We start from the raw sequence: 13,708 nt of genomic DNA, 5'->3' as shown, positions 1-13,708 counted from the left end.
CAGGACTAGTCAAAGGCGAGGGCTAGGCAACAGGCTACTGACAGCATCAGTCAGAGGCAAGGGCTAGGCAGCAGGCTACTGACAGGACATCAGCACCGGACCAGTCAGAGGCAAGGGCTAGGCAGCAGGTTACTGACAGGACCAGTCAAAGGCAAGGGCTAGGCAGCAGGCTACTGACAGGACATCAGCACAGGACCAGTCAGAGGCAAGGGCTAGGCAGCAGGTTACTGACAGGACCAGTCAAAGGCAAGGGCTAGGCAGCAGGCTACTGACAGGACATCAGCACAGGACCAGTCAGAGGCAAGGGCTAGGCAGCAGGCTACTGACAGGACATCAGCACAGGACCAGTCAGAGGCAAGGGCTAGGCAGCAGGCTACTACTGCATTTTAGGAAGTAGTGTCAAGTAATATTTCCATGTAGCTGAATAGTGGAAACCCAGAATGAATTTTACTGCTGGGCCCTATGTCTCACACTGGTAATCTCTTATAGTATAAGTTCTTTTTTCTACAGTTGCAGCTATATGATCCAATTAACAGTATCATACATTATTTTTTTTTATTAAAATGAGTTGTCAGCTCATAATCCTTTTCTCTACTATTAATCAGATTACCGGACTCTCCTCCTGATTCTGGATCAGAACCTTGTTCACCTCCACAAATCAATGGCAAGTAAAATCCAAAACTATGAAAACATTGAAGTTCTGATACTGATGAGAACAGCCAAGGCTCAGGAAAATCTACCGCACATACATACAATCTTATATATATGTAGATTTACTAAAATGGTCTAAAAGCAAAACTGTCTTATTTGACCATAACAACCAATCACAAGGCTGTTATTGACTGAAATGAGCAACTAGTACAGTTTTACTTTTAGATTGTCTTACTAAACATGCCCCTCTGTGCTTTTGTAGACAATGGCCATAGTGATATAAGGCGTTCCGTTGCAGGTTGTTGATAAAAGGGCAGTCTGAAATCAGTATTTGAAAACAGCCATCTAGTTGTGTGTTGGACCTTTAGAATTTCATACATGAACAGCCTTGATACGCTTAAGTCAGAGAATTACCTGTGAAATTGGGGAGTAGGAGTGCTGTTTCCGATTATGAAACCCAGGGTCCATCATCATCATCCGTTGCTGGATTAGGTAAATCAATTTAATCTCCTAGGACAACCCCTTTAAAGAAGTGACCAACTCTATTTGACTTCCCCTCCTTTAGAGGCTGCTGAGGAATTCACCTCAAAATACATCTTAAAGATATGTCATGTGATTTCATTCTGGAATATCACCAGAATGAATTATTATTGAGAAGTATTGGAGCTAGTTATTAGACTATGACCCACATTTACTAATAGATAGTAAGTATGAACATGACATTCTGCCAGAATTATTGCAGTGGCTGATGCTGTGTGCATGGTGTTGTGCTGGATGATAAATCTAGACTACATGCGGCATAATGTGCCATGTTTTAGTGTACTTTATGTGGTTTCTTACGTGTACATTGTGTCAGCCTTTGAATCTAAGATTGTTCCTGTTCAGTGATAGTAATTGGAGATTTTGATAAGGAGCTGAAACAGAAAGTACATTGGAAAGTTGCAGAGTCCCTTTTGTCACTCCTGTTTTATGAATTATTACAGTTCATTGCTAATCTCACATTTAGAATTATTCAGTAAAGCATGTGCATGGAGATTTACATAATACAAACTCCATTTCATATTGTTAATAAATGACTAGGACCAGGGTTCAATCCACAAGGTGATTTTGAGTGATAGTTGTACTGGCTATTATATTATAAATATGGACCTTATTGCTAGTTACAAAGTAGCAAGCAGCGACACTTTGGGCTTCCAACTTAATGTTCATTGAGACTCATATCACAAGGACTTGATCTGATATCCAGCTCTGAATACTAGCTGTAAGCCTCAGACAGATCCAATTCCATCTAACCAAAGAAGTCTATGGAGAGGGGAGGAGGAGCCAGAGGGAGATTGATATTAGACTGAGTGAACAGTTAAATTCTATCATTAAAAATGTTAATTTTAAACTGTTTACACTGTAATGTAGCCTTTATAAAGGCTATTCTAGTCATACCCTTGTTTTGAAGATCTTCATGATAGTTTTCAAGCAATTCTATCTTTGTCAATTAAGTCCAGGGAGCATAGAGCATAAGGGGTGTTAGTGTTGGTCTGGGAACATAGCCACATCATAGGTATCAACACCTCTTTTCATATATATGCTTAGCTAATATCTTCCTAGTTTTGTCACTTATAGCTGTGCTGTCCAGCTGAGTCTCAAATCTTGCGCATATCCATTACACGCAGTCAGTTTGGGTTGCGGCGTAGTGTACTGCACATGCTCGGTGTGCCATTGTGGTTCTCGCAATGAGCCGAATTATTTAAAAACTATTGGTAGGATCTTAAAAACAAAGGTATGTCTGGAATAGCCTTTATAAAGGCTACATTACTGTGTCCACAGTTTAAAATGAACATTTTTAATGACAGATGCCATTTAAAGGGGTTATGTGGAGAGTAAAAAATTGTCGCAGTGCATTCACTGCACTGGATAAATATCCATACTCTTATAAATGAGATTCCCACAATGCCCTGATTATTCCAGAGGAATTCTGGGAATCTCTGTGTGCATCTTATTCTGCTGGCGTTCCAGCTCTCTGTTGAAATACCAATTCCGTTCTGCTCGTGCTGGCATATAGAGGAGAGTTGGGTCAGTGACATGAACGAGAGTTGGAGCACCAACAGGAGAGACTTCCGACACCCGCATGCCATAAATGATACCCATTGCCATAAATGCACTATAAGAACTTTTCTCTTCCCACATAACTCCTTTAGGCCGGCGCTTCACACTGTGAAAATGCAGTGCTCTGGCCACAGTGGAAACACTGTGGCGAAAAACACTGCGGTTTATAGTATATATAAAGTGGATGGGATTTTGACTAATCTACACACTGCAGAAAAAAAATATGCAGCAGAAATGCTGAGTTTTCAAAAAAGTGAATGTTTTTACAAATCACAGAATGTCGATTATACCTACGGAACTGCTGGTGTTTTTACCTCTGTCTTTTTCACAGCATTTTTCAGCTGTGGCTCACTACATGGGGCCGTAGCCTGATAAATGGGGTAGGAAGATATATATTACAAGACAGACTACTTGGCCTCACTTGTACTATTCATTTATGAAATGTTGTTTTATAATTGGAGGTATGCTTTATGGAAATCACTGGCAGTATTACTGAATTGATAAGATCCAAATTATTGAGGGAAGAGCCAGAAGTGCAAGGATCACAAGATGACTGGTTAATTATTGCCAATGTCTTCTGTACAGTAGTGCAACGACCTAGTTGCTGCCCAACACTGTAGAAACTGATGTTTTCTTTCATTCCTAGGTGATGCGATTTTACTATATATAAACACAAACTTAAAAGCATTTGTCAACTATCTCCAGCAATAGATTGATATTCCATAAGTGCCCGAGATGGGAATACCCCTTTAATGTGAATCTTAGTAATACGTAGACATGGCATAATGCCCATACAATAACACCATGCCTGTTCATTTCAGGTCGAATTCACACTACTTGCTGGTCCAATGGGCTGCAACCCTCACTTACGACACGTGTTTCGGGATCCTGCAGATACATGGAGCAGTCGCCTAATCCTGGGGTCCGCTCCCATCCCACTTCACAGGACAGCTGTATGAAAGTGAACAACCAAGGCTCAGCCTGGAATGGCTCTTCACCACCATCTTGCATGGAATACAATTATCCACATATTCAGCCGCGGGTCACCCCAAGCAACAGGTTGCATTAAAGCTTTGTAATGTGATCAGTGCATGCTCAAAATTTTCCAAACGTCATCCATAAAAACAACTCTTTATGTGGCAATAGTGGTCCGGAATGATCTGCAAAGTGGCTTTTTGTAAATAATATTTCTTCATGTTAGAATGAAAACGTTTGAAACTTGCTAAAACGTTTTGGGTATTAAATGCTTATATCAAGCTTGCTTTTATAGAATCATTCGATATTTCCCAACTTTCAGAGAACCAAAGGAAGGACAAAATCTGGAGTGTACTGAGAAAATTTCATTTATAATAAGCCACACCATTAACACGCTCATACCCTCTTTAGCCCCACCCAATTGCAAACAGTATAATGCCTCTTTAGTTGCTCCAACAGAGTATAATGCCTCATCTTCTGCCCCCTCTTAGCCTCACACAGTATAATTTCCCCCTTGTGGCCCTCAGTGTAAAATCTCCACAGTGGATCTCACATAATACATGCTGAAAGAAAAAAGTAATAATTGCCTTGCCATGTTCCCCCTTAGTCCACTCTGTTCTCTGAGGCAAGTCACTTGGACACTGCTTGTGTAATATAGTAATGTCATTACTTCACTCCTTCCAGTAGGAGAGTCAGGGATTGAATGGTTAAACAGGGAACAGACAGCGACTGATGCAGATGAGTTGCATTTAGGATATACCTGGGACAGCACCCTAGGAAAACTATCTTTTATGCTGCGCAAGCCAGGACATTTAGGCTGCATGTGTAAGATTTTCCACTAGATGTCACTATAGTAATGGATTTATTTGCTTACATTTATTCCTCACTAAAAAGCCCTATTGTTATGTTAGTTGGGCCGTCAACAATATTCTGTGGAGATGTACAGATAGCACGCCTTTCCAGACCTAGAGTAGGTTCTCCTTAATGTAATAAATGGAAAGAAGAATGTAATGAAAATGACTAAATTGTGTCCTACTGACTTGTATATATACCTCAAATTATATACTGGTCCTTGAACAGTAAAAACTGTGAGTTATAAACAAAATTGATAAAAGTGCGGAAACCCCTTGTAATGATAGAGCCCCTTTAAAAAGCAGCTGGAAGGGTGGCAATAGCAAGAAGATAATTTAAAGGGACAGTCTACTGGTCAATCATTTGCAGGGAAAATATACTGTAGTATTACATGGAAGTCCCTATAATAGGAGGACGGCTCAGATCAAAAGCCACTCAGATACAACAGTTGTCAGTTCATGCCCATAGAGGGGAGTCCCCTTCTATAATAGCCATAATGGGATTGTTTGTTTTTTGTTTTTTAAACACAGCACCATATTAAAGTAAAACAGAATAATGTTCTATGAATATAAGATATATTAGAGATAGATACAAAATATGTTCTGAAATCATTGGTAAACTACTTAGAATATCATATGTAAATTTATATAAAGGTAGTATGGCTGTATGTTTTCAGTGACCACACTCACGATATCAATGCAGTTCCATAGATTTAGAAAACAAATCCAGCTAGATCTGTTGTCATTTCTATATATACATATATCTTAACACACACACACACACACACACACACACACACACACACACACACACACACACACACACATATATACAGTCCTGTGAAAAAGTTTGGGCACCCCTATTAATCTTAATAGTAATATTTCAGGATTGAAATGAGGTTTATTGTACTAACAGAAAATGTGCAATATGCATTAAACCAAAATTTGACTGGTGCAAAAGTATGGGCACCTCAACAGAAAAGTGACATTAATATTTAGTAGATCCTCCTTTTGCAAAGATAACAGCCTCTAGTCGCTTCCTGTAGCTTTTAATCAGTTCCTGGATCCTGGATGAAGGTATTTTGGACAAACAATTCAAGTTCAGTTAAGTTAGATGGTCGCCGAGCATGGACAGCCCGCTTCAAATCATCCCACAGATGTTCAATGATATTCAGGTCTGGGGACTGGGATGGCCATTCCAGAACATTGTCATTGTTCCTCTGCATGAATGCCTGAGGATTTGGAGCGGTGTTTTGGATCATTGTCTTGCTGAAATATCCATCCCCGGCGTAACTTCAACTTCGTCACTGATTCTTGAACATTATTCTCAAGAATCTGCTGATACTGAGTGGAATCCATGCGACTCTCAACTTTAACAAGATTCCCGATGCCGGCATTGGCCACACAGCCCCAAAGCATGATGGAACCTCCACCAAATTTTACAGTGGGTAGCATGTGTTTTTCTTGGAATGCTGTTTCTTTTTGGACGCCATGCATAACGCCTTTTTTTTTATAACCAAACAACTCAATTTTTGTTTCCAAAATGAAGCTGCCTTGTCCAAATGTGCTTTTTCATACCTCAGGCAACTCTATTTGTGGCATACGTGCAGAAACGGCTTCTTTCTCATCACTCTCCCATACAGCTTCTATTTGTGCAAAGTGCGCTGTATAGTTGACCGATGCACAGTGACACCATCTGCAGCAAGATGATGCTGCAGCTCTTTGGAGGTGGTCTGTGGATTGTCCTTGACTGTTCTCACCATTCTTCTTCTCTGCCTTTCTGATATTTTTCTTGGCCTGCCACTTCTGGGCTTAACAAGAACTGTCCCTGTGGTCTTCCATTTCCTTACTATGTTCCTCACAGTGGAAACTGACAGGTTAAATCTCTGAGACAACTTTTTGTATCCTTCCCCTGAACAACTATGTTGAACAATCTTTGTTTTCAGATCATTTGAGAGTTGTTTTGAGTAGCCCATGATGCCACTCTTCAGAGGAGATTCAAATAGGAGATCAACTTGCAATTGGCCACCTTAAATACCTTTTCTTATGATTGGATACATCTGGCTATGAAGTTCAAAGCTCACTGAGGTTACAAAACCAATTTTGTGCTTCAGTAAGTCAGTAAAAAGTAGTTAGGGGAATTCAAATCAATAAAATGATAAGGGTGCCCATACTTTTGCACCGGTCAAATTTTGGTTTAATGCATATTGCACATTTTCTGTTAGTACAATAAACCTCATTTCAATCCTGAAATATTACTGTGTCCATCAGTTATTAGATATATCAAACTGAAATGGCTGTTGCAAACACCAAAATATTTAGAACAAAAAATGATTAAGATTAATAGGGGTGCCCAAACTTTTTCATAGGACTGTATATATATATATATATATATATATATATACATATATACACATATATACACATATATACACACACACACACATCTTACTCATATGCTTAAATAGAGAATCAATAAGAGCACGCAAAAGGTAGGCTTCTGTAAAGTAAAATATGACCTGAGGTCATTCTGATGCACTTCTGCATTTGTACCAAAGCCATAAGACCCCAACACCTCCTGCAGTTTTAGGAAACTTACATTAGATTACCATAGGATTTTATGGTAAACCAGGTTTAGTTTCTTGATCCGCAGGGCCCTGGCTCCTGGAGCTGTAATACAAAAGTACTAGGGTCCTACTTTCACAACATTAATATCTATGTCACTTTGTTTTCAAGGTCTTCAGTATCTTCCTCTAAGAAGCGAAAGCATGTACACTTGGAAGAAAGAGAGGACTGGTCAAAGGCCTGGAATGTAGACACCAGACAAAGTAATTCTTTATTATGTGGTAATAACCGCATGGATCTTTACAGTTACCAGTACTATATTCAGCTGTCTAGTTCTGATATGGGCATTTTATTCTACAGTTTGTAGTAAAGACTTCTTCTTTTATAGAATCACCTGCTGACTGCATGATAGACGTGCATGGATATGAAAGCGATGGACAGACAGTATCTTCCATTGACAGATGTTATCAGTCACTAGCTTGGAAGCCATACCAGACTGCAAGTTGGAGTAGCCTGTACAATACACATTCTGAGCAAATGTAAGAAATGATTCTAAATAAGGAAAAAGACATACAATTGTATATAATAATAATAATAATAATAATAATAATATTATGTGATGTCTGCAATGGCATGCACGGCATGGTGTACCAAGGTCTACCTTTTGTAGCATGATAGTAACATAAAAATCTAAACCAATAGTGGATTGTTTTATAGCTTGTGATACTGCCTATTATGGCACCTTATATCAAAAGCTAACAGAAATGATACATTTATTCGATTGGACAGCAATTAACTTTGTAACACTCAAGTGCAAGAGGGAAATTTAATTCATAACAGAAGCTGAAAGTGGGTAGAGGCTTAGGCCTAGTTCACATCTGCATTTAGTATTCCGTTCAGGGAGTCCTGTCATGACATGTGCGTACCAGTGATTGGATTTGGACAGTGAAGGAAAGGTCTGAGTCACACACAACCCCCAAGGCAGCGGGCCTGCTGCCTAGGAGTTATGGTAAGGCTGGAGCCTGAAATGGTTATATCAGGGATAGATCTATTTGATGGTGGAAACAGCAGTAGGTTCAGTGTTTGAAAGATTCAGTTTCATATAGAGCATGGACCTGATATTTCAGACCGCAAACAGACACTGGTGTTCTGTATCAGTGCAGGGGTGATATCATGGGATGAGGTATATAGTTGGGTGTCATTAGCATAAAGATGGTACTGGAAGCCAAATCTGGTGATGGTTTGTCCAATATGGGCTGTGTAGTGAGAGAAGAGCAGGGGGCCTAGGACCGAGCCCTGAGGAACCCCAACAGCAAGGGAAAGAGGGGAAGAAACACAGTCCGCAAATGATACACTGGATGTGCGGTCTGAGAGATGAGAGGAAAACCAAGAGAGCGCAGTGTCTGTGAGGCTGACAGAGCGGAGCATAGTGAGGAGGATTTGGTGGTCAACAGTGTCAAACAGTGTCAAATGCTGCTGAGAGATCCAGAAGAATAAGAAGAGAATAATCGCCAGTGGAGATGAAGGGGAGGTTAGAAATAGGTCAATAGTTTTTTGGTACCATAACCCTATAATGGTACTACTATTAGGAAGTACAGAGACTCCTGCTTTATGATCACTAGTGTTTCTCTCATGTACCATGGTATGTGTTTTTATATTAAAGCACAGACAAGAAGCTGGTCTAATTTCTTAAAATAAATCTTGGTCATCTATATGTAATGTAATGTAATGAAAGTGCCGATGATGTGTTCTCTTATAGCCCTGCCTTGGGATACCAAGTAATCACCGACAAAGGATTTAACTTCTCAACAGTGGATGATGCATATGTATGCCAGAAAAAGAACCACTTTCAGGTCACAGTCCATATCCGAGTGCTTGGAAACCCCAAATATGTCAGAACACAGATGGGCCTGAACCCTGTTGACAGTTTTCATTTGAAAGTCTTTGGAGTAAAGGTAAGCTGCATACCATGCATACTTAGATCTCTACAATGATGTACTATGAGAAGCATTGAACCTACAGTGTAAATATAGCTTGGGACACTTTTTCTGGTCTTTTCTAAGTCTACCTATTTGGGTTCTGATTGTGAGAGGACCTATGGCAAACCCAGTCAAACACGGGGAGAGTATACAAGATTTGCTTCTGATTCTTGGGGATACTTTATGTAATAGGGGCTCAAGGCAAAAGCTTTCTTTGTCACTTGATAAATGAGGATCTGTAACCACTGAGCCATATGTGAAAGATCTGCTTTTCCCCTTAGTTTTCATTTTTTGTTCCCATTACACTATTGGACTATAATTTAAAAAATCTATTAAAACATACATAAAGGGCTTAAAAGCAGGGTGATGTCATTAGAAAACCTGGATCAAACAAGAGAAAAATATATATATGGTACTGTAAGTGTGTAGTATGTAGTGCTGCGCTATATTGTAGAGAGGCGCTACTAGTCAGTCAATACGTGCATGCATTTCACTAATACAGGGTTTTTACCAGTGAAATGACCATATAGATTTGTTCGACCCTCCAGTTAAGCTTTGTGTTGAGTCTGGTTTTAAGATACAGTAGCCCAAACTAAGGACCACTGAATGTTGAAAATATTGTATCCTGAGACCATTGTAACTGTCTCAAAATTTAAGGGAAAACATGGGAATAGGGAAATTTTAAAGAAGACCTGTCATCTCTCCGGACATGTTTAATATAGTAAATACTTATTGCCATAAAATTACAATACTGGACCATCTTTTCTGCTTTGTGCTGTTCCTCTGTTATCCCTCCTGGAAATACAATAATTAATTGACAACTGGGTCTAATCATTCTTCTTAACAAAGAGGTTTGTCCCTACACAGTCTGAGGCAAGAGCTACAGATAGCCTTTTTGTGTTTAAGATGTTTTCTATAAATTAGTACAAATGTTACTATGCAATTTTCAAGAGTTTTCCAAGTTTCTCCTTTTATTAAATTGTCTCAGGGTCTCCAGTATGTATTGAGTTTAAAATTAAAAGGTTAATCACTCACTTGACAAGGAGAAATTTTTGGATACTGAATTATGATTATTATTATTGATAGGAATTTCAGAAGGATTGTTTTTATTATAGTGAGAGAAGAAAATCTAGGCGTAGATCTAGTCTGATGCTGACTATATAGGTTGACCTCCTATAGACAAAGTAAGTGATTACCCACAGGCCCATATTTCCTATTGTGGTTATAGCAAGACACTGCTGTAAATGTGGCGCTTCTTGGCACATCTAGTTTAGAATAAAATTTCTCAACTTGCTGGACACATGGTTGTGGATTCTCAGAAAAAGATGGAGTGACAAAAATATGCCAAAAATGCACCAAGATTGCGTAATAAAATTCTAGCTGAAAATAAGCTAGCTAATAGGCGGTATAAACATAGTCTAGACTGTGTAAAAATATGTCAGATTTATCATCGAGCATCAGTCACTGTGATAAATCTGGCGTGTTTTTAGACTGCCTGTGTAAGTTTACACTATCTACCGGTTACTAAATCTGGGCCTCAGTTGTATATATAGTAATACATTGTCAGGACGGATAACAGAGGAATGCCACAATGCAGAATTCTGCAAAAAGGTGGAAGGTCCTTCAAGTAACACAAGTAGGTACATAGCTTAATAAACCTAAGCAGTAGCAGTGTATAAATATACTGTGTATAATGTATATGATTCCAGTACGCCAACTTATTCAATGTTGTTATAGGTAGAAGCTACGAACCAGACAATTACCATTGAACAGTCTCAGGCTGACCGCTCGAAGAGACCTTTCCATCCTGTTACGTAAGTGCATTTCTCACCAACCTCTTAGACCAGCTGTGTCAATTTCATCAGCCTTATGGTTGTCCTCAAAGGGCCATTAGTAATTCTGCCACTATAAATGTAGCTCTGCCATTTAGGTGTAGTTACATTTATAGCCTGTTGAAGGGAACCATAAGACTGATGTTAACATATTGTTAATACATATAGGTAATAATGTCCTAATTATTTCCCCTCCTACAATAGTAATAATCGCTTCATAGGTCCTATTTATCATCCAGATAGATATTGGTGACCCCCAAAGGTAATAGTTCTCCCCATCCTGAATTACATCACATACAATCCTGGTGAATTTCAAATGAACCTCTTTTTCCTGCAAATCGCTGATGTATCACCCGGCTGTGTCCCTCTTCTATAATCCTTCTGGCTACCCTGTCACCTGTGGTGTGGTATTGCAAGTGGTACCATAGAGCAGGATGCAGCGTGGCTGGAAGGACATTAAGGCTAAGGCCCAACATTGTGGAAACACAGCTTTTTAATGTTGCAGATTTTGCTGCAGTTTTGAGCCAAAGTCAAGAATAGCTACAGCAGGAATGGGACATATATAGAAAGCTTATACTTCTCCCCGCTGCTCAATCCACGCCTGGCTTTGGCCGATAAAAAAATAAAAGGTATCCCTGGAATAGCCTTCCTAAAGGCTATGCAAAGATATGTTTAGTTAAAAATGCCTATTGCCAATGATAGATTCCCCTGAAGTTTACTATTTGACAATTTGTGGTTCAAGACAATTCTTTTCTCAAAGTTTACCAAACTTCAATTTTTATTTTTTTTTAGGGTAACGTTACCCCCAGATCAGGTAACTAAAGTTACCCTGGGAAGGTTACATTTTAGTGAAACTACGGCAAATAACATGAGGAAGAAAGGGAAACCAAATCCAGATCAGAGGTATTGTACAATGCATGTTCTTAATGATATGGCAACTGTGACTACCTAAAATATAGTTAATGTTGTGCTACAGAACACTGGTGAATGCAGCAATGTAGAAATGGGCCATTTTTGCCCTCCTCTTACAAGTGAAAAGAGTATGCTTGAGGATGTCATGTAGCATTGTTCAGTCTCGACAGCTCCTACTCTCTTTCAGAAGTGATGCCATAAAACAGTAGACACAATGCCCTCATAACAATTCTTACCATACTTTTAGGACTGTTATCACTGCATTCTCTTTACAATTGAATGAAGCCTTAGTAAGGGTAGATTCTCGTCACGCTTTATCCATCCATTTAACTGATCTGCTAAAAACGGATGCTAAAAGAAGGCCATTTGTTTCCAATGTTGAAAAAATCTGTCCCTGTTTGTTTTTTTCTGTGATGAAATGGTTGCCTTTCTATTGTTATACAGATCTACTAAATGGAAGGCCAGAACATAATGCGTTCACATTACTGTAGAATTAACATCCCATAGTGTAGTAAGGTGTGAATGTGAGCATAGCAAAAACATATGGAAACACATTGATATAATGTCTGGGTATATTTTCATGCTAGTGGGTAACTGAGTGGTTATTTTCCTTGGATTACAAAATGGCTTCCAGCAAATTATTGTTAACAGTAGTAAAAGCAGCTTTTGGATACAATTTGTATGGTGTGTAAGGTGGGAATAAGCTGCAAACTGTTCTCTTTTTCTTGGTTAAATTCAGCTAGGATAAAATGGGGAAATCATTTTTAGGAACTATCCACAGTAGAGCAGCTACGTGGTTTTTTTTTTTTTTTTTTTTTGTCCTAAGCTTGTCCGGGTTGTCATTTACACAGGTATTTCATGTTGGTGATTGGTCTGTATGCTGTCAGTAAGGGGGAACCTTATCTAGTAGTCGCACATGTCTCAGAAAGAATCATTGTGAGGGTAAGTGGTTTTTTTTTCATTTCTATATACATTTTAACATCTACATGTGCTAAAATATCGCATGAGGGTATTCGTGCCAAGTCACGAGGAGCAACAAAGTACATTCAGAAATTTTAAGCTTTTTTTCCGACTAGAAAAAGTTACGTCCACTTATACTTGTTAAATAAAGATCAATGGCCTCAGCATACCTGAGGTCACATCTAATATTCGGTTTAGACCTGAACTGGGCAGAAACTGATGAGGTTAAAGGTCTTGTGAATACTTGTGTTTGTCTTATGACTCAAGAAATGTCTGGCTGCTCAAAGTAGGTAGTACAAGAAATTCCGCTTTTTCAATATCTACCAAAAATATTAAGAATTGTACATATTTCTACTGCATTAATTATAATTCTCATCGACCACCTTCTGCAGTGTGATGAATGGCCCAGAGTTATGATTTTTTTCCCATGCCCATCTCAGATATATTCCCCATTTGCCTCAGATGGATTCCCTCTACCTGATTAGCAGGATGTGAGAGATAGTGTCCACGATTACCCCCTGGAAGTGGCTTTGATCATCCCTGTGTTTCACCCTGGGCATGGCATTAGCATGTCTGTGCGAACTTCGTTAATCCTAGCAGGGGGCCATCCTGGCTCTGAAAGTTCTAACACTTAGTGGTAGACTGCTCGACTCCGTTAAAACTTCAGTCAGTTATGGGATTTATGAAGTTATGGTCACAGGAAAAATGATACAGTCATGACAATAACTTCCTCCTGTGCACAGTACCAGGCCGCACGTTTTGAGCCCAAGCACGATCCAATCAGAGGCCTAGGAGGGGTTCCAGCACTGAACTCGTTACCCATAGGGAATTGGGAAATCATCCTTGGTCTCTACCTGATGGGGATTTTGTGAGGAACCCCATC

The 13,708-nt window shown here is 39.3% G+C and overlaps 1 protein-coding gene across 1 annotated transcript in view; it reads left to right on the top strand.

Annotated features, from left to right (window-relative positions):
- The window catches only part of MYRFL (myelin regulatory factor like), a 77,620-nt gene that overhangs the window by 22,096 nt on the left and 41,816 nt on the right, over nt 1-13,708 (top strand). Inside the window, exons 3-10 of the mRNA XM_075274440.1 lie at nt 606-664; nt 3,573-3,810; nt 7,314-7,405; nt 7,531-7,681; nt 8,902-9,097; nt 10,859-10,935; nt 11,746-11,856; nt 12,717-12,807. Coding sequence (XP_075130541.1) covers nt 606-664; nt 3,573-3,810; nt 7,314-7,405; nt 7,531-7,681; nt 8,902-9,097; nt 10,859-10,935; nt 11,746-11,856; nt 12,717-12,807 — 1,015 coding nt within the window. The remainder of the gene's footprint in view (nt 1-605; nt 665-3,572; nt 3,811-7,313; nt 7,406-7,530; nt 7,682-8,901; nt 9,098-10,858; nt 10,936-11,745; nt 11,857-12,716; nt 12,808-13,708) is intronic.

The sequence above is a fragment of the Leptodactylus fuscus genome, chromosome 5 (genome assembly GCF_031893055.1).
Source record: "Leptodactylus fuscus isolate aLepFus1 chromosome 5, aLepFus1.hap2, whole genome shotgun sequence".
Classification (NCBI taxonomy): domain Eukaryota; kingdom Metazoa; phylum Chordata; class Amphibia; order Anura; family Leptodactylidae; genus Leptodactylus; species Leptodactylus fuscus.
Note: the sequence above shows the minus strand (reverse complement) of the source record. Positions and strands in the feature narration are given on the sequence as shown.